Here is a 24,290-nt window from a genome sequence, read left to right on the forward strand (position 1 = left end):
CATTAAAAAAAAAACAACACAGACTTCTTTAAAATCATTCATTCTTTTAAATCAGAAATGTATATGTTGATTCTATTAGATGTACAGAACATATGTTCCATTCCAAAACATGCATATTTTTAATTAAACAAACGCAAGATTATCCCATATACGCAAGTTGCTTTACAGTTTGAACCCCTGGTGGACAGATAAAGCATTGCAACTGCTTTTCCATAAATGCAGCCTGGGGGCGTTCCCAGGTGCCGGCGCATGGATTACATCATCGAGGGTGATATCATTACAGGGAAGATCTGAGCAGGGACCCGACAGGAGGCCAGGAGTGACCCTGCATGGGTCAGCCACGCCCTAGCTACGAATCTGCCCGGGCTCTGTCATGTTCCAGCTGCTCTCTCAAAGTGGCTCCTACTGTATGCAGCTAATGCTAACGTAACCAAATCCTGCATGTTCAAACCAACAGAACGGTTCTTTTCTTTTTCTTTTTGTTCCGGGTACATATGCACCCATTTATATTCCTGCCGGTGGGCGCTGGGGGGCACCTGGAGGCGCTTACAGGATCAGTGCAAGACTTGGCATGAGTTCACGGTCTCCCTGAGGACGCCTTTTAATCCAGGTGTTTATTCCCAAAACAGCGTTTTATCTCAAACTCCAAGCTGTTAGCTTAGCTTATTTCACCACTGATGCTCCGTTCCGACCTGGTGTTTAAATTGTGGTAAGGGCAGGGGCCATGCCAATTATGACCGCTTTACGTCATCAAGTCATGATTTAACCACACCCAAAAATCCGGACCACAAAAATGGCGAGAAACAGTTAAACGGTCTCACTCCACAGTTCAGTACTACAATCATTCAGTCTTTTGACATGTTTACAGCAATGGTTTTCTCACATGTATAATGTGTTTAGAAACATATGACTATACATTGCAGGGACTTTAAAGGATCTGCTGCTAACATCTTGGTGCCAGATACTGTGATAGCAATTCTTTGATATTGCCTTGGAATGGAGTTGTTGCTATCATCACTAAAACTCTCCCAAATTTTTATTAGACAATGTAAGAAATATATCTCTGTGTAACCTATGGTGTGACTAGGTCCAAGCCTAAACATTGTTGAAACCAAATGCTGTGTATGTGCGGAACTGAACTCGCTCAAGTGACACATCCTATGGAATTCACACCTTTTACTTTGTTGTCAGGAATTGCTACACCTTTTTTAATGTCAAGCCAACCGCAACAAGAAGGTTTCACCTAATTCATCATTCATTCATTCCCACTCCTATATATAGCCAAATTGTGATGGCTAGACGACTGGGTCAAAGTATCTCCAAAACGAAAGGTCTTGTGGGGTGTTCCTGGTATGCAGTGGTTAGTCCCTACCAAAAGTGGTCCAAGGAAGGACAACCGGTGAACCGGTGAACCGGCGACAGGGCCATGGGCACCAATGGGCTCATTAATGGGCGTGTGGAGCAAAGTCTAGCCTGTCTGGTCGAATCCCACAGAAGAGCTACTGTAGCACAAATTGTTGAAAAAGTTAATGCTGGCTATGATAGAAAGGTGTCAAAACACACAGTGCATGGCAGCTTGCTGTGTATGGGGCTGCGTAGAAGCAGACCGGCCAGAGTGCCCATGCTGACTCCTGTCCACCGCCAAAAACGCCTACATTGGGCACGTGAGTGTAAGAACTTGACCATGGAACAATGGAAGAAGGTGGCCTGTTCTGATAAATCACCTTTTCTTTTACATCATGTGGATGGCCATAATGCCTTGGTGCCAGATACCACAGGAAACCTCCAGAGGTTTTTTTTGGAGTCTATGCCTTGATGGGCAGAGCTGTTTTGGTGGCAGGAGGGGGACAGACACGATATTATTGATTATTAGTGGTGGATTTTAATGTTGTCGCTGATCGGTGTATAACCTGGCACCTCCTGGTAGATGAACGTGACAAAACAGTTGACAAGGTATTCAACTCACTCTATTCTATATCGGAGTCACAAGTTGGACTGACCTGTTTGCCTACATCATCCAGGGGAGTGGCCATAGTGTGCTCTGGCAAGGGATTGGACACAAAAGTTACACACATACATATCAATTAGTGTAGCAGGTTTTCCCCTTATAGGCTACATCTGTAATCTGTAATGTAGACATTCTGAATTGTAGCATTCTTGTATGGAGCGATGAACCAAAAAGCACGTCTCATCTTACCAATCTTGATCACGTCCCCGAAGCCCTGATTGTCCTTGTCTTCAAGAACGCCCTCCTCTTCATCATCTGACAGAGCTGAGGATTGGCTGAGGATTATGGGGCAGACTTTGTTCCGCGTCGCACGCTCCCAGAGACTTTCTCCTGGTCTGGGGGAGATTGTTGACACCTTGTTACTCAAATGAATAATCGGTGACAATGGAGCGCTAAAGCCACAGGAAATACAAATAAAACTGAGCGGTCAAACGTGTCTCTTCTCCTCCTCGACCCAGACTCTCCCGCTCCCACCCCTCCCCATAAACAATGTTGTCCTGAAATGGACAGAAACTGTTAACCATTGAATCAATCGTTGAATAATTTTAAGTTAAAAGGAATACAGTATATCCCTTTAGAAAAACCCAGAGAGTTTGCACAGCAAGTCAAGGAAAAGAATGTGGTGCTATATTGTTGTGGCGTGCCACAAATAACAAACGTTGGGCCCAGCTACATTGTGTGGCTAACGCTATATCATAAAGCCAGACCTCCCCATCCATCTTGAAGTTTTTTTGTTCTCTGCATTTGACCCATCCTTTTACCATTTAGAAGCAGTGGGTAGCGATGGCCATGCAGGACCAACACCAACACCAACTCCTGCTGTAGAGCCAAAGCCTTGCTAAATTGCATCGGTAGGCGTTTCTAACCCTAACCCTAAAGTGCAATTCTTTAGGGTGGGAGGAAACCAGAATGCCTGAGGAAGCCCATGTGGAAGGGCATGAAGGCCCCAGTCGGGTTCAAACCCAGAACCCAACTTGCATGGTGAGTCAGTTAACCACTGACACACCATGCCACCCCCTCGCAATGCAAAAAGCAGCTTGATATAATAAATAGCTCCTAATAAGACATTTTGTTGACTGACATCAGCATAAATATATATAACAAATATAATGTGGACATCACTATTATTGTGTACAATTCCTTTTATCATCAATTATGACAGAGAGACGTGTGTTTTTTTGTTGCGTCCCCCCCCCCCCCCCCCCCAAGATTTACCTGCGCATCACCTCGAGGTCACCATCTTCATCTAAGGACGGTTCATTGACAGCGATGGCTTCCCTTTCCTTTGCTCGGGCCTCGACCTCCTCACCCACCCCCTCGTTCAGTGTCTCCTCTGCACTGATGGGAACTGACTCTGTGGCATCAGGCAGTTGGCTGTCACGCAGGATCTTAAATTTTGAGATGAAGACTAGATAGGCAGCCAAACGTAGGGATAGAAAAATTTCAATTTTACCAGGTGCGATAGCAGTAGGTGGGTAGTAATTAGTTACAAATTCTACAATACATGTACTTATACATCGACACTCACTTTTACTCAAACAGACGTTCTCAACCTGGAGGTCGCAGTAATGACCATAGACAAATAACTGTTTTCCGCACTTGTCTTTGTTGGTTACTAGTCTTCTTTAATGTCTCAAAGCGTAGACATTTTCTATGAAAAGGGCACTCCAAACCAAAGCTTGTGATGATGGTCAAATTATGCAATAAAGCGGATTGGCCCCTGGTTGTAAAACCTTCAAACAGCTTTGAACCCCTTTCTTGATGTCTGAACTGGGAGGTAACGGTGTAACAGCTACGACATGGTACGGCTAACTGTAGTGCAAAACTGCTAGACATTATTAATGCAGCATTTTAATTTCTCTGTCATCATATGTATAGCAACCTCCAGGGTTTGCTAATCAAAGCCTTGTCCACATTACGTGATTTTTTTCCAACCGCGAACGACAATAAAAACATTGAGCAGCGCACATTTAACGACTGAGATTTACTGATTTTGTCTCCTCTGCACACAGACATAACAACTGCTGTCTTTGAGGAGCACATATCTAAAGCCGAGAATGTATCTTCCCGCAAAAGGCAAATATCTTGAAATGTTTTGACATCAAAACAAACATGGATGCCATTCAGATCGTTACTGTGGTTGATTGTTCAACAAACTTCCATCGATGACATTATATATTAATTAGACACACAAGTTGCTCCCCCATTTCAGAAGTCCACATTCACCCACTGACCGCTTTCTTTGGCTTCGCCATCATGCAGGTGCAGGTATCATTGGCTGTTGAAAAGTCATTGCCGTTACGATTTGTGGCTTTGATGCACATACACCAAAGGATTTTGAAAAGACTAGACCCGATTAAATCAAACATGTTTGACTGAATTGTGACCTAGCCAATTGGGACAGTATAGAGACAGATTTTAGTTTTTCACTCACACATATAGATGATGGCTACGATTCTGCAGCAAGTCTACCCAGGACTACCCAGGCCTCGGCCCAATCTCAAATGGTTGCAAAATCGGGTTCGAAAATCACATAATGTGGCCTTAGCTTAACACAGGCCAGAGGTTCAACAGAGTGCATTAAACTGGCTCAGTGCAGGGGTGGAGTGAGAATAAGGCAGGACTTTGAATTTCTGAACCTTGAATCGCCAACCACTCGGCCCTACCAAATTACTTTGGCCCTTTCTCAATCTGCGTTCTTGTCTGTACTTGTGTTCTTGTGGACTTGTGAGACGTCATCAATCGCAGCCCAAGTACTGTTCCAAATCAAAGTACCCATTAAGCCAAGTCCAGTCCAAATGCCCGGATGTGGACTTGCTCCGCCCATTTTATCGAGGATGCATCGGTGGTGATTTGTATGGACTTAGGACAGCCAAGTATCCCACAATGCATTTTGCAGAATGACCGTCCTGCATCCTCCCGTCCCCGGGAGTCTGTACTCGCGAGTCGAACTTGCCAAGTCTGAACTACCAAGTCCGCAAGTCTGGACTGCGCGTACTTGGTATTGAGAAACAGCCTCTGTCTTTGCTGAGTTTCACAAATTGACCTTTCTAGTCCACCCTGTTTACTAGTGGGTGTGGAAATGTGACTAACCCATTTTTCAGCACCTGTAGCCACTTTGGACACAAGTGTCTGGCTCAAAGTCAGCACTCATTTTCTGCGCACAGTTCTTTTCCTTCAAAAATCAAGACCAAGCAGTGAAAGTAGGTGAAGCTTACAAGTACGCTGAGCAAAATACTTTTGCGAAAGAACAGCATCTGCATCAAAGAGTCAAAGCCTGATTTCAAACTGATTTCTACCACAGATAGAAAAGGGCCAGAGAAAATCATAGAAAACCAAAGGCTGAACAGGAGATGTTGGAGTTTCAAAAATATTTTGATGACAGAATGATCTGTACTGATTAGCTGGGGGGTAAAATGAAAGCTTGGTTGCGAGTTGTACCGTTACCCGTTGATGAGTGGTAGAAAGTGTGGTTGACAGGCTAATCAAAAATTGAAATGATTGTAATCAGTCATCTTGTGTAAGGCCTCACAACATATACACTTGAAGAATGAAGATTTTTTTTTTTTTTACATAAAGAAGAAAGGGTTGAGAAAACTTTCTTAATAAAAATTCTTAAAATATGAAGAAAAATAGAACGAATGTGACACAAATGATCTCATTGTTCTATAAGATTGTCCATTACAAAATGCATTCTTAAAAGAGGAAAGGGGTCTTGAACTTCATCAAAAGGATGCTGTTCCTTTTCATCACATAAATTCCCACAAAGATATTTATTATTGACAGGGGTTAAACTGGTATTTGATGGGGGAGTTGACCCCAATGTTAAATTTCGTCCCTTCCGGAGGGCCTATATAGAAAATTATGGCAACATCGGCGAGGAAACCCCCTCAATAACTAAAGCTACTGTATCCATTTATTTATTCAATCATCTAAAACAAACAAAAAATACAATCTATTGTTTAATCACACAAACAGAGACCATTAAATTATCTCAAAACAGTTTGGTGAAAAAGTGAGAGAGGCCAGATTAAGATGGTTTGGACATGTGTGAGAGAGATGAGAGTTACATTGGGAGAAGGAGGTTGAGGATATAGCTGCCAGGCAAGAGGAAAAGAGGAAGCCCAAAGAGATGGTTTATGGATGTGGTGAGGGAGGACATGCAGGCAGTTGGTGTAAGGGAGGAAGATGCACAGAACAGAAGGTATTGGAGGCAGATGATCCACTGGGGCGACCCCTAAAGAGAGCAGCCGAAAGAAAAAGAAATTATCTCAAAATAACAAATTTTTTAAAATTATTTAAGCCTTAAAAAAATGTTAAAACTCCTTTTTGAAAATGGGAAACTGAAGTAGATAGAAACAACTCCAAGATGACTTCTACTTTACTAACATGTTTTCCAAAGATTAGGCTTCATGAAAGTATGAGGTAATGGTGGGGGTACGTGCTGGTCAGAAAGAACACATTTTGTTTTATTTTATTTTATAATACAATTATTGTGCTTGATAAGCGGCCAGTTGTCAGCATGAATTGTTTTTTGCTATTCTCGTCCTCGATATTAGGCGATATTTATCAAGTAAGGGCAGCGTATTGTTGCTGCCACCAATGCAGCCTCTCTTTCACCAGACCTAGACACATTTTTATTTCATCTTGTTTTCCAGATTTTCTTTTCAGCCTTACAGCTTAGGCCTGCTGGTGAAAGCTGCATATGAGCTATCCTGGACCAAGAGGCATCCATGCTGAACGTTATGGATTTGTCGGGATACATGGCTAATGTTCAAATTTGTTCCATTTCAATACGTTAAAATGTTTTTAAATTAAAAAAAAAATAATAATAAAATAAAAACACAAGAAAATGTCTCCCCTCCTGTTATTTATTTAGTTTTTTTTACAAATCGTACCCTGCAAGTGTCCATACTGTATTCCAAAAATTATCTCTTTGGTAGGCGGAATGAACCTAGTAAAGTTATCAAATATGCCATTGCATCTAGGACAGAGTCATTGCATCTAAGACAGAGTCTGCATTACATTACATTTACATTTAGTCATTTAGCAGACGCTTTTATCCTTAGCGACTTACAATTATTCAAACACCGACGGACGCAGCCATCAGGAGCAATGAGGGGTTAAGTGTCTTGCTCAAGGACACTACAGCATGCTAGCAGGAGGAGCCTGGGATCGAACCAGCAACCTTTGGATCACTAGACCACCAGCTCTACCTCCTGAGCTACCATCCCCATTAGTAGTCTGCAAGTAGAATTCAACGCTTCGGCCAGGAATTGGCCTCAGTTTAGTGTTGGGGGTATGTGGTGTGCGGATGGGATGGTTTGATCAGCCACGTCTGACCTGGCTCTAGGTCAGTGGTGGGCAATTAATTTTTACAAGGGGCCACATGAGAAACCTGAGCTGTGTTGGAGGGCCGAACCAACAATAACTTCATTCTGCTCAATATAAATTTTCTCCCATTGTAAAAAGCAGCAAATTATATATTTTGATTAGCTGCTACTGGTAATCAGAAGAATAAGGATATTCTGTAAAAATGTATATAAATATATGAAATAGTGGTATAGGTCAAATAGGAAAATACTCCTACAGAAGTAATAAACAGTAAAAACAAAAACAATCATTACATCAGTGTTTAGTTTTTTTTTTAACATGTTAATCTTCACAAACACTGAAAAAGTGTTTTGCAGTATGTTAAAGATAAGCAAGTGGTCAACTTGATACAAAAAGCAATAAGTGCTTTTAATGTTTTTTGGTTCATTTTACTTCTTCGGTCAAATCCAGTCCGTCTTGGGCTTGAACAAGTGCATTGAAATCTGGCTGAATGTCTGAGGTGGATATGGGAAGGACAGCTGAGACGTGATCAGAGGTGATAGAGGATCTGTATCTGGATTTGTTGAACTTCATCATTGAGAATGTCTGTTCACATACATAGGTAGATCCAAAGAGGACTAGAATCTTCTGAGCATGTCTCTTCATGTGTGGGAAGTTCTCCTCTTTGAGGGAAGAGTAAAAACCAAGCAGTGAGACTGATCTTAAGTGCTCTGCCAGAAATGTGTCAGACTGCAGGTCAATGAGTTCCATCTAAACATCACTGGGTGCATTATCCACACTGCAGGTGAAGGGAGAAGAAACAATGTGCATTTCACTGTCAACTGTTTTAAAGTCTTGAAATCGCCTTGAAAACTCACCATGCAGTGCTTCTAACATGGTTGAGTACCTGTGGAGGTGATCAGCTGATGGTGTGGCTTCCTTCAGTGTTGGCAAGTAGGTGAGAATGTTGTCCTGCAACTTTCTCATGAAAGCCTTCACTGCGCTGTACATTACATGCACAAAAAGGCCCTTGCATTGCAGTTTGACATTTAGTTCATTCATTAGTGCAGTCACAACTACAGCAAAACCAAGGTCTGCCATCCAGTCTGCATCTGAAAGCTGTGGGATGCTTTCTTTTCACAGAACTCGTGAATCTCTTCTCTCAGGTCCCAGACACTTTTCAGCACTTTTCCTAGGCTGAGCCACCTGATAGCTGTGTGGTAGCTTATGTCAAAATCTTCAGTCTCATTTTCCTCCAAAAGTGCAACAAACTGTCTGTGATTCAATGCTCTTGCCCTGATGAAGTTAACTATTTTAGTTACAACATCAACAACATGGTTAATTTTTAACACTGACTTACACAACACCTCCTGATGTATAATACAATGCAAAAATGTCAATATCTGCTCAGGGTTATTTCTGTCACTTTATCCTGCATTCTCTTCAAAAGTCCAACATTTTTCTCCGTCAGATTTGGACAACCATCTGTTGTCACACCTTCCAGCTTGTCCCATTTCAGTCCTAACTTGTCCAAACATGCATTTAACTCCGTGAACAAATTACTCCCAGTTGTTGTCCCTTTCATTGACTGCATGGCTGCCAGCTCCTCCGTGATTTTAAAGTCTGTAATTATCCCACGTAAGAAGATGAGTAGCGGGGCAGTGTCACGTACATCGCAGCGCTCATCCAAAGCCAGGGAAAAATAGTCAAAGTTGACCGCTCTGTTCTTCAGCTGAAGCTCCAGATTTCGTCGGGAGAGGGTCACGTTCTCAAATGCTCCCGTTTTCTCCTGGCATATTAGTACTGCAGAGTCCAACAAACAGTCCATAATAAACTGTCCGTCAGAAAACGTTTTACTTTTTCTAGCGATTTTGTGGGATATGACATAACTTGTCTTGACAACTGCATCTCTGGATGTGTAAAGTTTAGTAAAAGGTCCTTGTTGGTTTTGCAGCTTAGCCAGCAAAGCATCGGACTCCCTTGCGTGCTCTTGGTCAGACAAGTTCTTGTATTTCTCCTCGTGTTTGGTCACGTAGTGGCGATTCAAATTATAATCCTCGAACACAGCGAACTGTCTACCACAAACTATGCACACGGATTTACCTTTTGACTTCTGTAAATACATTTTTAGCAGTCAATGTCTTGTTCAAAACACGGCATTCTGCATCAATTTTTCTTTTTTTGGCGTGAGCTGATATTTTGAGGGATAGCTGGCCAGCATCACTTGTAGCTGTGAACCAACGCATGCGTGCCCTTACGCAAAAAAAAAAAAAAACGCTTTTCAAAATAAAAGCAACATAGTTGTATTGCATGCACAGCATAAATACTGTTTCATTTATGTTCTAATTTACGATTGACCTCACGCAGGCCGGACAGGGATTCCCAAAGGGCCGGATTTGGCCTGTGGGCCGTAAAATGCCCAGGTCTGCTCTAGGTGATTGGGTCAGGGTGGCTGCATACTTGTTGCTCATTGGTTGGGCTAACGAGCAGACACACACACACACACTCAGGATAGGAGCCCTGTCATTACATGTTTGATCTGCTCCTGGCTAATTCCACCTAGCCCCCTCTCTACAATAAACTGGTGTCCACAACCCATTGTCTTCTGTGTCTCTGTGCCGGAGGGCCCTGGAAACGCATGTGGTAGGCCGAACTGCCACAGTCCCTTAAACTATCGATAAAATAGCTTTTGGTGGGGAGTCTTGGAGGATGGTACATCAAATAACAAAGTCCAACACCTAGAGCCATTAAATGGTATCATAATCTACTAATAACCTAAAAACCCTCTGGGAATGATGTGTTCAACTCTGTTTACAATCCTTGAAAATTTGGTGGGGGGTTAACATAGAATTTGACAAATCAGAATCCTATAGATTGTAAGACACTTGCAAATTTGACTCTGTGATAAATAAATAGATAGCTTGATCAAGTAATAGTGATTTAGGAGATATTTTAAAGGGTATGGCAAAAAAGTAGTGTAATAATTGAGTATTTACTACTCTAATAGAGGGAATTAAATGCAGTATTGGGTATATATTCAAAGTGCTTAGGTTTGCTTTGTTTTGTTATTCTCCTATTGTCCGATTCTGTGTCTCTATTTTTTTTTTCCATAGTTTGACTAGGTTTTGTTTTTGACTTTTGTTTCAATGCATATGTTTTATTGTAAAAACAATGAATGTTTCAAAGACCTAATATCATTAAGGGCAAATTGTATAATAGAGAGGATATGTTGTGACATACTTTTTTTTATCATAATTCTCAGGTTTTACATTTAAAATAAAGTAAAATATAAATAAAGTAAAATGTAAACAATGTTTTTATATGTGCAGTTCAGGTAGCCAATTTACATTGACAAAGGCCACACAAATTACACTTGTTCAGAAGCCACATTCTGATCCCAGACATTGTAGCACTAAGTTCGTAGTTCTCAAGAAGCTTCCAAATCTAACATTATATCATGGCTGAAAGGACAAATATTTCCATATTATATTTTCAAGAATGTATTCAAGTATTCAAATATCCAACTTTATATAGAAGCCAATTAGAGAGGCATGATTTTGTTATTTCATTTCTTTGGCGGGTAGGGAGGAGGAGGCTTATAGGTGCTTCTATCTGTCATAAAAGTGATATTTGGTTCAAAAAGTTTGAGAACAACTGATTTAAAGCATCAATAGAATGTATCCAAAGAGTTTCCCTTTGATTCACAGTTTTATTCCATCCCGACATCTGATGGATGCTTTGATGTGCCTTTGATGTATTCCATTTTGAGAATCACTGCTATTATTGGCCTCCGAAAAAATCTTTCCATGGGTGTGCTTTCTAATGGGTGTGCTTTCTAATGGGTGTGCTTTCTAATGGGTGTGCTTTCTAATGGGTGTGCTTTCTAATGGGTGTGCTTTCTAATGGGTGTGCTTTCTAATGGGTGTGCTTTCTAATGGGTGTGCTTTCTAATGGGTGTGCTTTCTAATGGGTGTGCTTTCTAATGGGTGTGCTTTCTAATGGGTGTGCTTTCCATGGGTGTGCTTTCTAATGGGTGTGCTTTCTAATGGGTGTGCTTTCTAATGGGTGTGCTTTCTAATGGGTGTGCTTTCTAATGGGTGTGCTTTCTAATGGGTGTGCTTTCCATGGGTGTGCTTTCCATGGGTGTGCTTTCTAATGGGTGTGCTTTCTAATGGGTGTGCTTTCTAATGGGTGTGCTTTCTAATGGGTGTGCTTTCTAATGGGTGTGCTTTCTAATGGGTGTGCTTTCCATGGGTGTGCTTTCCATGGGTGTGCTTTCTAATGGGTGTGCTTTCTAATGGGTGTGCTTTCTAATGGGTGTGCTTTCTTGGTTTGAAAGAGGTGGTACACAATAAAATCTCTCCAAATGTATGTTTAATCAGTCTTGAAATAAGTAACATCTCTGGTTTGTGGTAATTACAATAATTGCAATCATGCAGGTACATGTACATGCAGGTGATAGTAGGTTTTTAAAACAACTCTCTTCATTCTCCACTTGAAGATAACTATGAACTAACTGTGAAAGAGACCAAAGACGGTTCAGGACACACATTGTGCAGTATACGGCCACTTCAATGATAGACCAATGGATTTTACAACTGCAAGCAGCTGTTGTCATCTGGACCACCTCGAAATGCAAAACAGCAGAGGTGAGAACTCAGCCATGACTACAATGGCAATAGACGTGCTTTTGTGTCATCATTTAGCTAGTAATGACAATAAAAATATAGGGTCTGCATTGTTATCCAAGCTACATTAGATCGCCATTTCAAACAGCGCAGAATCACACACACAAACACACACACACACGCACAGGCAGGCAGCCTCCTCACAGGCACACACACATCACCATCACCTGCTTTGACCTCTCCTGAAGAGACCACGTGCCAAATCGCTGTTCCAATTTTCCTAGACTAAAAGAGAGGCCATTCTCTATATAACAAATCAGTGTACAGTCATCAGTGTGATGCTGTTATTTTAAGGTAAAAAAAAAGAAAAAGTTATATAGTGTGCTTTAAAGAACCCGAATGAAACCAGATGTAGCAAAGAATCTAAAAAGATGTTTCACCAAGAGTTCGAGGATTTCAGATATTTTTGCCAATATTCTGTCTGGTCTTCTTTTAAAAATCCCTTCACCTGAAATTGTTTGGTGAGAATCAATAAAAATAACCAAAAAGAAATTGAGAAGACATTCCCATTGCATATTGCTGAAATGCCGAATAAAAAGTACAACTAATGAAGGTGAAATTAAAGTTCCTGGTCATTTTAAGAATTATGAATTGGTAAATATTGATTTAAGGACAAGCAACATACGAAAACAAACCAGATATACTGTATTAGGAATATTAAAAATTGTAAAACAATTGCCAATTTGCTAAAATAAATTCTACGTTCTGTGTTGTATTAAGTTATAACACAAGTTACCAGCAATAACTCATTTATTGGAGGAAGATATTTCACCATGCTGGTAACAACCAAGCCAACGTTGATAACACTCGGAATGGGGGAAAAATGCAAAACAATAATATTGTGTGATGCATGGCATCATTTGCAACAGAAAAATCGATGCAGCGCATGTTTTTAGTCTTGGAATTAAGCATTAGTCTTACGAGAAATGGTTTCTAATAGGCTTGGGTGGATTGGACAGTTAAATCGCCAATTTCGGTTCTCTTGACAATTAAATCGCCAATCTGGCAGATAAAAAAAAAAAAAAAAAAAAAAAAAGTAATCTGCCAGGAAAAATCTGAGCATTAAAATGGTGTAGTATAGTTTACCAAGATTCAAGAGGTTTATTTGTCACATACATATACATACGTTCATACTATGAAGGGCATCCGGCGTAAAAACCATGCCAAATCAAACATGTGGACAACAAATCTAATTTCCATACCGGATCGGTCGAGGCCCAGGTAAACAACAACCGCCACTGGTGCCGTTAGCCAACAAGGTGCCAGTGGAAATTGTGCTACTGTCGGCCGAAGAAGAAGAAAATGGGGAAGGTGTGTCCGGAGACAGCAGGAGAGGAAGAAGGGTAGGAGAGTAGAGTTGAGAGTAGGAACTTTGAATGTTGGCACTATGAAGGGTAAAGAGAGAGAGCTGGCTGACATGATGGAGAGAAGGGAGGTAGATGTACTATGTGTACAAGAGACCAGGTGGAAGGGGAGTAAGGCCAGGAGTATCGGTGCCGGCTACAAACTGTTCTACCAAGGAAAGGATGGCAAGACAAATGGGGTAGGGATGTCAAGAGTGTTTTGGAGGAGACGAGAGTGTCAGAAAGAGTGATGAGCATGAAGGTGGAAATTGATGGGGTGATAATGAATGTGGTCAGTGCATATGCTCCCCAAGTTGGGTGTGAGAAGGAAGAGAAAGAAGAATTCTTTAGTGAGTTGGATGTAGTGGTGGAGAGCGTCCCCAAGGGAGAGAGTGGTCATTGGAGCAGATCTCAATGGGCATTTTGGCAAAGGGATCAGAGACATAGGTGACGAGAAGGTGATGGGTAGGTATGGTGTCAAGGAGAGGAATATGGAAGGACAGATGGTGGTGGATTTCACTAAAAGGATGGAATTGGCTGTTGTGAATGCGCATTTCAAGAAGAGGGAGGAACACAGGGTGACCTGCAAGAGTGGAGGAAGGTGCACACAGGTAGTCTATATCTTATGCAGGAGGTGCAATCTGAAAGAGATTTGTGACTGCAAAGTGGTGGTAGGGGAGTGTGTTGCTAGGCAGCATCGGATTGTGGTCTGTAGGATGACTCCAATGAGGCCAAGAAGAGGAAGAGAGTGGAAAAAAAAGCCAATGATAAAATGGTGGAAGTTGAAAAAGGCAATAGGTGGGAATGAACAGTTACCAGATGACTGGGAAACAACTGCAGAAGTGGTGAGGGAGAAGGCCAAGAAGGCACTCGGTGTATCATGCAGGAAGACAAGGACTATTGGTGGTGGAATGAGGAAGTACAGGAGAGCATAGAGCAGAAGAGGTTGGCGAAGAAGAATTGGGATAGTCAGAGAGACAAAGAAAGTAGACAGGAGTACAAGCGAATGTGGCGCAAGGCGAAGAGAGAAGTGGCAAAGGAAAAGGCATTCGACGAGTTGTATGAGAGGTTGGACAGTAAGGAAGGAGAAAAGGACTTTTACAGATTGGCAAGACAAAGGGACCAAGCTAGAAAGGTTGTACAGTAGGTTAGGGTGATGAAGGATAATGATGGGAATGTGCTGACTAGTGAGGAGAGTGTGTTGAGAAGGTGGAAGGAGTACTTTGAAGAGTTGATGAATGAAGAAAATGAGAGGGAGAGAAGAGTGGATGATGTGGGGATAGTGGATCAAGAAGTGCAGCAAATTAGGATGGAGGACAAGGATGAGGTGAGAACAGCATTAAAGAAGATGAAGAGTGGAAAGGCAGTTGGCCCAGATGACATACCTGGGGAAGCATGGTAATGTTTAGGTGCGATGGCGGTGGCGTTCCTAACCAGACTGTTTAACACCATCCTGGAAAGGGAGAGGATGCCGGAGGAGTGGAGAAGAAGTGTACCCATCTTCAAGAATAAGGGAGATGTACAGAGCTGTAGTAATTACAGGGGAATAAAGTTGATTAGCCACAGCATGAAGCTATGGGAAAGGGTAGTGGAGGCTAGGTTAAGAGGAGAGGTGGGGATCAGCAAGCAGCAGTATGGTTTCATGCCAGGAAAGAGTACTACAGATGCAATGTTTGCTTTAAGAATGCTGATGGAAAAGTACAGGGATGGCCAGAGGGAGTTGCACTGGGTCTTTGTGGATTTAGAGAAAGCATATGATAGGGTGCCAAGAGAGGAAGTGTGGTATTGCATGAGGAAGTCGGGGGTGGCAAAGAAGTACGTAAGAGTGGTACAGGATATGTATGAGGGCAGTCAGACAGTAGTAAGGTGTGCAGTAGGCCTGATGAAGGCATTCAAAGTGGAGGTGGGATTGCATCAAGGATCAGCTCTGAGCCCTTTCTTGTTTGCAATGGTGATGGACAGGTTAACAGATTAAATCAGGCAGGAGTCTGCGTGGACTATGATGTTCGCGGATGACATTGTGATCTGTAGAAGAATAGGGAGCAGGTTGAGGAAAGCCTGGAGAAGTGGAGGCATGCATTAGAGAGAAGAGGGATGAAGGTCAGCAGGAGTAAGACAGAATACATGTGCCTGAATGGGAGGGAGGGCGGCGAAAAGCTGAGAATGCAAGGAGTGGAGGTGGAGAAGGCGGATGAGTTCAAGTACTTGGGGTTGACCATCCAAAGCAGCGGAGAGTGCGGGAAAGAGGTGAAGAAGAGAGTACAGGCAGGGTGGAGTGGGTGGAGAAGAGTGTTCAGTGGCACTGACAAAAAGGCAGGTGGCTGAACTGGAGATAGCAGAGTTGAGGATGTTGAGATTTTCATTGGGAGTGACAAGGACAGACAGGACTAAGAATGAGTACATTAGAGGGACAGCCACGGTTGGACAGTTTGGTCGAAAAGTGAGGGAGGCGAGATTGAGATGGTTTGGACATGTGTGTAGGAGAGATGAGCGTTACATTGGGAGAAGGATGCTGAAGATGGAGCTGTCAGGCAAGAGGAAAAGAGGCATTTCTAACCTTCTAACCTTCATTTTGAAGGTTAGAAGTTTGCAGACCTGCCAACCTTAGGAAATATTTTGAGGAAAAATCTGAGCATTGAAACGGTGTAAGTACAGTTTACCAAGATTCAAGATTCAAGATTCAAGAGGTTTATTTGTCACATACATATACATACATTGATACCATGTTCTGAAACTGATCCCCCACTCTGATCGATTAAGAGCGCGGGATTTCTGCTCTCTCCGCCCCCACTCCTCAAGTGGAGTGGGGGCGGAAAATTGCAGCTAAATTACTCCATCAGTTATTCACACTGTGGCCGTCTCCTAATGAGGCTGATCGCATCACATGTGAGCTACTACGGCATAATTACATTCAGTAGGAGCCACTTGAAGAGTGCAGCTGGAACATGACAGGGCATAGGCAGATCCGTGATTGGGGCGTGGCTGACCCATGCAGGGACCCTGTCAGGTCCGTGCTCTGATCTTGGCTGTAATGATATCCCCCTCGATGACGTAATTTTGTGCGGGTGCCTGGGAACGCCCCCATGCTGCATTTGTGGAAGGGGAGCAGTGGTTCAAAATGTAAAGCAACTTGCGTATTGATTCAAGAGGCTTATTTGTCACATTCATATATAGTACATACATTCATACATATATGCAGTGAAATGTCATTGCAACGCACCAGGAGATTGCGCACAATAAGCTGTAATAATACTAAAATGTAGGTAATCGACACAAGGCTCTCACACAGGCGACCACAAGGTTTAAAAGTTCAAGATTCAAGAGGTTATTTGTCAGCTACATATACATATGGTCATACATACATATAAGCAGTGAAATCATGACACCCGGTGATTACGCACAATAAGCCCTAGATACTAAAAATACTAAATGCGCGTAATCGACATGAGGCGCTCGCGCAGGTGGCCACCACAATCGTGATTCTGGGTTATATAATTATATAATAGTATTGATGATCTGTGTTTAAATTGAATTATTTTATTGAATTGGAGCACACTTTATCTTTAAACTTTTAGAAGGCAAAAGTTGCGCTCCAGCTGAGCTCTGGCTCCTGCGTCTCGGGCTTCTGTTTTTCACCATGATGTTAAATTTTGCAATTGATCCGCGGTTCACATGCGTGCTGAACCGTGGGGGGGCGATCCGTACGGATCATGGATCAACTACGTTCCGTTACACCAATACTGCAAACGTCAATTTGTTTGTTTTGAGACCTCAAGCCCGCCTCTCCCTGTGTGAGAAACAACCCTGACGAATGAACCGCCATTTTCTCTATTCCCTTAATTGCCATGGCATATTGACTCCACTGTGAACCCACTTTCCTCCCAGATCTGCTCTACTTTCCCCCTTCTTCACGCCTCCTCCCTTTGGTCTTCAAGCTTAAATGACACTTTTTTTTCTCTGCTGCTTAAAGTGTGGACAACACAATAAAATGTAGAGTCTATCAATAATATGAGTCTCTGTATATCAGCCTTGGTGTGTCATTTAATATATAAATGTGCGTATTGTCAAATATCCTCAAAGTCCTTAGAGTTTCTTTGTGGGCCAACCCCAACCCTACCCTAGTTACACTCTGAGAGCCTCTTAGGAGCTGCCTCTTTTCATTTTCTTTTGGCCCCTGGCTGCATTTGCGGGTAAACTTGAGAATCTTGTCCATTGCTACTTCATAATCTGCATCACCAGCCTCAACAGACCTCATCACGTCATCAACTTCTTCCGTTGTAACAACAATGGGTGTATCATTGGTCTCCTCCGGTGGTTCTTGAAAATATTCTGTTTCATAGTCACATTCAGGTTGAAATCCGCTGTTTGAAATGTTCTCCAAGTCTGGGATATCAGATTCACCATCGCTGTCAGAGAAATGACTATCATCGCGGAAAATGAAGCCCAGTACGGACTGCTTACACTGACTTGGATCCATCGCACTGGTCAGATTAAGGTCCACGATATGATTTAGATGTTCCGCCACCTCCTTCTCATAATCTATAACAACACGGAGATTAAAGTTTTCACAGACAAGTGAAACCGAAGGATCCTCGTCTTGTTTATAGAAGTGACGTCAGCATTACTTCTTCGTTGGTACACGACCCCTACACAATAGAGTGTGTGTGCGTGTGTGTCTGTGTGTGTGTGTCTGTGAGGCTGTGTGTGTGTGTGTGTGTGTGTGTGAGAAAGTAGTACGATTTAAAGGTTGAACTCTATCAAAACAGTTTCACATTGTGACTTCACATCACATGGAATATGGAGGCATGATTTACACCTGGACAGTCGCTTTAAAGGAAACGCTCACACCGTGGAATCGCGGAACCGATCGATCGTTTCCGCGATTCAGCGTCTCGGTAAGTGAACTGTGTTTCCCCATGTAATCTAACAGGAATATATAACTCCAAGGTTCAAAACTTTTCTTCTATCTATAAATCAAACTCAGTTTTGAAAATCTGTTGAGATAAAATAAAAACACAAAGGAACACGAATCCAAAAAAATATAATTTTCCTTCCAGAAAGGTAATGCAGGTTTTTGACGGTGGGTCAAACACCGTCCCCCCCCCCACACACACACACATATAAATATGAGGTGATAATGTACATAATAGCAGTGTAAGGTTGTAAGGTTTAGAAGATAAGGTAATTCATATGTTTGAGATACCATATTTCCTCCAATATTTTAAAACCCCGGCCTCTAATAAATGCCGGGGGTGTGGTCAACACAAACAAGTTAAGGCCAAAGCCCTACCTCAGATTAAGACCAGGGTTAGGGATAAATCCAAGGATGAACTACCAATGCCTGTTACACAGCATGTGTACAGAATGCCAGTTTAGCATAATGTACATTTCCGCTGTAACTTCCACAATAAATTCTGATTTTGGATTCTAAATTTGATATGAAATAATTGAATGACACACCGATATTCCTGTCTATTTACAAGCCAACATCCGGAGTGGAAAAGAGGTATCAGAGAATTGGTGTGGAATTATTATTATTTTTTTTTTCTCCTCCAGACAGCGGTGCGCATGTGCACCGTGCGTGCGGGTGTGCCAATTCCTGACTCCCATTCCAGTTTTCTTTGCACACACGCAAAGAAACCCCCCCCCCCGATAGAATTGTAGAATTGCGATGTACCATCGCCCAAGCCTAGTTTCAAAGCAATCACATGTTCTCACCTTCCAATTTGTCAATATAGTGCTAAAAGGTCAAAAACTGCATCACAAGGGAGTTAGACCGATATATAGACTAGTGTTCACAAATAAACATGATCAAACACACTAGAGTTTTAATGTAAGTACCTGGCTGTCCTACGCGGTTTAGGCGTGCCATAAGGTGGCATGTGTTGGGCAGCAGCAGGTGTACATCTGACAGCACCGTGTCGTGATGAAAAACTATGCGGTCCATAGCTTGTCCGGCATGACCCAAGGACAGGTATGGTGACACGCTTTTGGATACCTGTGGAGAATAGGCAGAGACACGAAACCCAACATTAATAAAAATAGGCCGATGTGGGTTGATTGAATAGTGCTTTTCAGTATAGGCAGCCTTAGTTAATCGGGTACTCATCAGGGTTCATTCTGGCATTAGAAAATGAAATGAACAAAACCCGATTATTAATCTCATTGTGATCTACTTAAATTTAGATAATCTATGTCATAAAGGTGTCATAAATTATGATTATGGCATAATCTATGTCCTAAATGCGACGGCAGTTGTAAATAGTGCTCTGCTTTGAAAATCGTTAATACATCACTTGAGACTTAAAACTGCTGTTGTGAAACCGCTGTTGAAGAAACCACACTTGGACTGTGGGGTCCTCTGTTTATCATGTTTGAGTCTATAAACAACTGATCACTACTCCAAGAGGGGGAGAATCACCACAGGTGAGACAAATAAACATAGAAATAAACAACATTTACACAAAAACATAAACACTGGACGACAACATGTATTGAAAAACAGTTAATTAGCTCCAGGAAAACTGGAACTACAACTGTTTACGTGGCCTCTTCCTGTCATAGTTATAGCAGTAAATGAGGGAGGAAAGGAGAGGAATGCAACCAGGAGGGTGCTGAGGTGCGCTCGAAGGAGGTGTGGTGGTGTGTGCGTGTGTGATGGGACCGCCTGTACTGTGTGTGTGTGTGTGTGTGTGTGAGAAAACCTTTCTGCAGGCTACTGTAGAATCTAATCTTTGCTCACTCCACTTATTTAGCTTTACATTGAACAGATCATTTCCTTTGTCATCAGTAGTTAAGGCCTCCCTTGGACGATCATATACCCAAGAGCTCAAATTTGCTGTGTGTGTGTGTGTGTGTGTGTGTGTGTGTGTGTGTGTGTGTGTAAGATGTCCACCAGTGAGTGTACATGACTTATCCCCATTGGTACTGGTGTAGAAGGTCAGTATTATGTTGAGGCGCCTTCAAGCAGTAGACTCTGAACTCCGCAGCCTTGTAGACACCCTACGGCTGCAGGAAAGCCCCAAGCACCCTGCCCTGCGGCCACAGAAGACTCCCGGGCCCCCAGGGAAGCCAGAGGGCTGTGGAGAAACCCCCACAACCAGCCCCGAGGAGCATTAGCCAGTCCCAGGGAGCACGAGGAGACCCTCCGCACCCCAGGGGCGCACATATACAACCAACCCAAGGTGCAGGCACAAGACGCAGCCGCAGGCACAGAACCGTGCCGCGGGTGCAAGGCACGGACAGCAGGCCCGGATCCCGGCCCCCAGCGACCGACCGACACCCTGCCCGAGCTCCAATTTTAGCTACACTGCATTGGCTCCTGAGTTTCCTTTAGAATTTATTTTAAGTCCTTTTACTTGTAACAAAGCTCGAAATTACAGAATCACTGGTCTTCTTCATTCCATCTCGAGCCCTCAGGTCTTCTACTGCTTGTAAGAAGTGCACACCTTAGCTATGTTCCCAAACCATGGAACAACCTACAAAAGAATATTAGAGAGGCAGACTCTGTAGGTGCTCAATTAGTGTTCTTAGTTGTTTTTAAATTGATCTTTAAACGCAATTTTTAATTTTTTTTTATTTTATTTGATCTTTTAATGCAATTTTGTACTTTTTCTTTTAGTTGCATATTCTTATCCTGTAATTGATTTATATTTCACTCATAAAAAGTTTGGAGATCCCATTCCAACAGGAGAACCAAATGATTGTGTTAAATGGTTCATCTTGATTGCTGATTTAACAAGCTTATTGTTGTCCGACAGTAAAATCCAAGATACTTTAATGGTGAGGATTTACTAATCGGCCTCCAGGTGTCGGAGCCTATTTGGAAATTATTAAAAGACATTTACTACGTTGAAGTCTTTCCTGGAAATTTAAAACAAGATAACTTTGATATGAGAGTATACATTTCATCGCAATCTGAGAGAGAACGGGAAATTAAGAAGTTGTTCGTCTCGATCACTGTATTTAACAAGCTTGTTATCATGAAAGTAAAATCAAAGACTCCCTTGAAATAGGAAAATACTTTGCTGAGGAATTATAATAATTACCTTATTTATGAAATGCATTTTGCTTGTCAGATATTTTTCTTTTAATGCAATTTTGTATATCTACTTTTATTAGCTTTCTTCTTCATTCAAGTTCAAATTCAAGAGATGATTTGTCACATACATATACATACGGTCATACATATATGCAGTGAAATGTCATGACACCCGGTGATTACGCAAAATAAGCTCTATAAGCTCTTAAAATACAAAAAATACTAAAATGTGCATAATCGACTCGAGATGCAGTTTTTAATTTATTTAATTATTAAAATATATTTTTTAGTTATTCTACTTTGGAAATGCATTTTTCTTGTTAGCTCTGCTATTATTGTTACTATTTGATGGCCTTCTATTAATGTGAAGCACTTTGAGTTGATTGTCATGTATGAAAGGTGATGTACAAATAAAGGGTATTATTATTATTATCATTTAAGAGATCAAAATTTGAGTCACACTTTTCAGAATCACAGTTCACGCTGTTTGTCTACCTTTGCATAACAAGTAGCACTGGAACACCAGAGCCCCGAGGGCTGCTGAGCCATCTCCGATACTCCCAGTTCATGCGTGGCCACACAGCTCTGACACCATAGTCAAATTTTGCCTATGATGTTGACAGCACCATCATAGGCCTCCTCCGACATCTCTGACAAGAGGTCAGCCTACTGTTTGCAGCTTCCTGAATAGGCGTTCGAGTCACACAGCGAGGACAGAGAGACTGAGATGGAGTTTCTTCCCGCAAGGCATAATGACTCTTCATATCTCCATACTCTATTAATTCACATGCACCTGACTGCACATATCTATATATACAAATAGCCTATCCCATATACATAACTCTATTCCCTTCACTTCAAGTTTGTGGCCCCACTTTGATTATCTTTTTGAGTCTTATTTAATTTTAATTTACTTTTATTTATATAATTCTATTCAGTAACTGCATTACGTTTCAGTAATCAGCTATTTTGATTTAGTTAGCTAGGCAGGAATTAGGTTAGCTATTAGGTTCGGTTTAGTAACTATTGTGCATAATCTCCGGGGGCATTGCAAAGACATTTCACTTCATATATGTATGAATGTATGTATATGTATGTGACAAATAAAACTCTTGAATCTTGAGATGAGGTGAGAACCCTGACAGCATGGTGTCAGCCTCAGGAAAACAACCTCCATCTCAACAACAGAAGGGCTAAAGAGATGATGGTGGACTACAGGAAGCAATACGGGGGAGGACATGGTTGTAAAGGAGCAGATAGTGGAGTGGACAGGAAGTAGCAGAAGGGACAGTAGTGGAGAATCAGCAGCTTCAGGTTCCCTCAGCGCAAAAATCAGCGAGGACCTGACCTACATTCACCACACCAGCCCTGTTGCTCAAAACGGCAAAACAGTGACTCTTTTGTCTTCTTACTTCTACAGATTCACTGCCACTACCCTCTGTAGAGCACATGGCTCTACAGACAGCACAGCACTAGGACTGAGCTTCCATCCCTGCAGAAGCTCTACACCCAGAGGTGTAGGAAGAAAGCCCAGAAAATGATTAGAGACCACGGCCACAGCCTGTTCCTACACTATTACCATCTGACTCTACAAGCAGGTTTAGCAAGAGGTTCTACCCCAAGCTATGACTACACCTAAATTGCCACAACACACAATGTATATGTGTTTACCTTAGTGCAGGTTAAATCCAAAAACTAAGCATAAAATTGATTTTTGCCTCAACACCTGGAAGCCACTTGCACTGACCTGTCTATATCATAAGGATCTCTAGCCTCGTTTACTCTCCTCTACCGACTTTGCTGATAACACTTATTCCTATAGAAGGGACCGTATAATGTACTTTGCACCGCTTAAAGTGTCTTCGATTTATGAACTTTAAAGGTGCATTACTAGTTACGGGTTAGTTCGTGTTTGTGTATCGTGTGCGCATGCGTGTACCTCAGTTATTGCTCGCTTTGGTTATTTTTAAATGTCCACTCGGGTCTGAAACGCTCAACCCTTGAATTCGACGATGTGGAATCATTTCATTGAGTATATTACGAAACGCTGAGGTAAAAAAAGGAAAAGCACACGACACGATCCTACTTATGTTCTTTGATCAAAAGTCGCCGTTGAAAACATTCGAGAAAAATGTAACGTCCGCATGCACAGTCACAGGTACCCACCCGCCTGTCACAGGGTTGTGCGACGTGTTATTTTGTTCGGGTTAGAAAAGGGGAACATCCACTCGCGCGAGATAAAGTTCCGTTCTTGTGGCTTGGCGTTGCAAACATATCAAAAATATATATACAGTCGTACCTCGACTTACAACTGCAATTCGTTCTATGATAATGGCCGCATCTTAAGACAGTCGTATGTCGAAGCAATTTTTCCCATGTGATTTATGAAATCATGAAGGCTGAAAATAAACAAAATACACAGCACAAACACAGTAAATATGAAAAAAATACAGATAAGCCACGAACTACGTGCGCACACGATGTAAGTCGCCCGCTGACTGACTGCTGACTGACTGCTGACTGGCCGCCGACATGGCAATTGCAAATTTCCACAGTCTTGGAGCAGTCGGTCACAAGTCGATACAAATTTTCGCGACTATCGCTACTCGTATCTTGGATTAGTCGTAAGTAGATGCAGTCATAAGTCGAGGTACCACTGTACACATATGTGTGTGTGTGTGTGTGTGTGTGTGTGTGTGTGTGTGTGTGTGTGTGTGTGTGTGTGTGTGTGTGTGTGTGTATGTATGTGTGTATATATATATATATATATGAAATTAAAGTCCTATAAAAGCCCTATAAAATGTCATATATGAGCTGTGTTGCGTTTGATTTCAAATTAGAATTAGAACTTCCTATTTCCACAGACAAATTGCACTGACACAGTGTCACTCAGACAA

At 42.1% G+C, this 24,290-nt stretch overlaps 1 protein-coding gene across 1 annotated transcript in view; it reads right to left on the reverse strand.

The window, feature by feature from the left end:
• Window positions 1–23,573, reverse strand: part of mettl22 (methyltransferase 22, Kin17 lysine) — a 39,184-nt gene extending 15,611 nt beyond the window's left edge. The window contains exons 1-5 of the mRNA XM_080009653.1: window positions 23,560–23,573; window positions 19,194–19,350; window positions 3,224–3,416; window positions 2,198–2,343; window positions 2,001–2,041 (exon numbers count right to left, since the gene is read on the reverse strand). Of these exons, the coding sequence (XP_079865779.1) occupies window positions 2,001–2,041; window positions 2,198–2,343; window positions 3,224–3,416; window positions 19,194–19,299 (486 nt within the window). The 5' untranslated portion in view covers window positions 19,300–19,350; window positions 23,560–23,573. The remainder of the gene's footprint in view (window positions 1–2,000; window positions 2,042–2,197; window positions 2,344–3,223; window positions 3,417–19,193; window positions 19,351–23,559) is intronic.
• Between the last annotated feature and the right edge of the window lie 717 nt (window positions 23,574–24,290).

This window comes from Zeus faber, assembly GCF_960531495.2.
Source record: "Zeus faber genome assembly, chromosome: 11".
In the NCBI taxonomy this organism is placed as follows: Eukaryota; Metazoa; Chordata; class Actinopteri; order Zeiformes; family Zeidae; genus Zeus; species Zeus faber.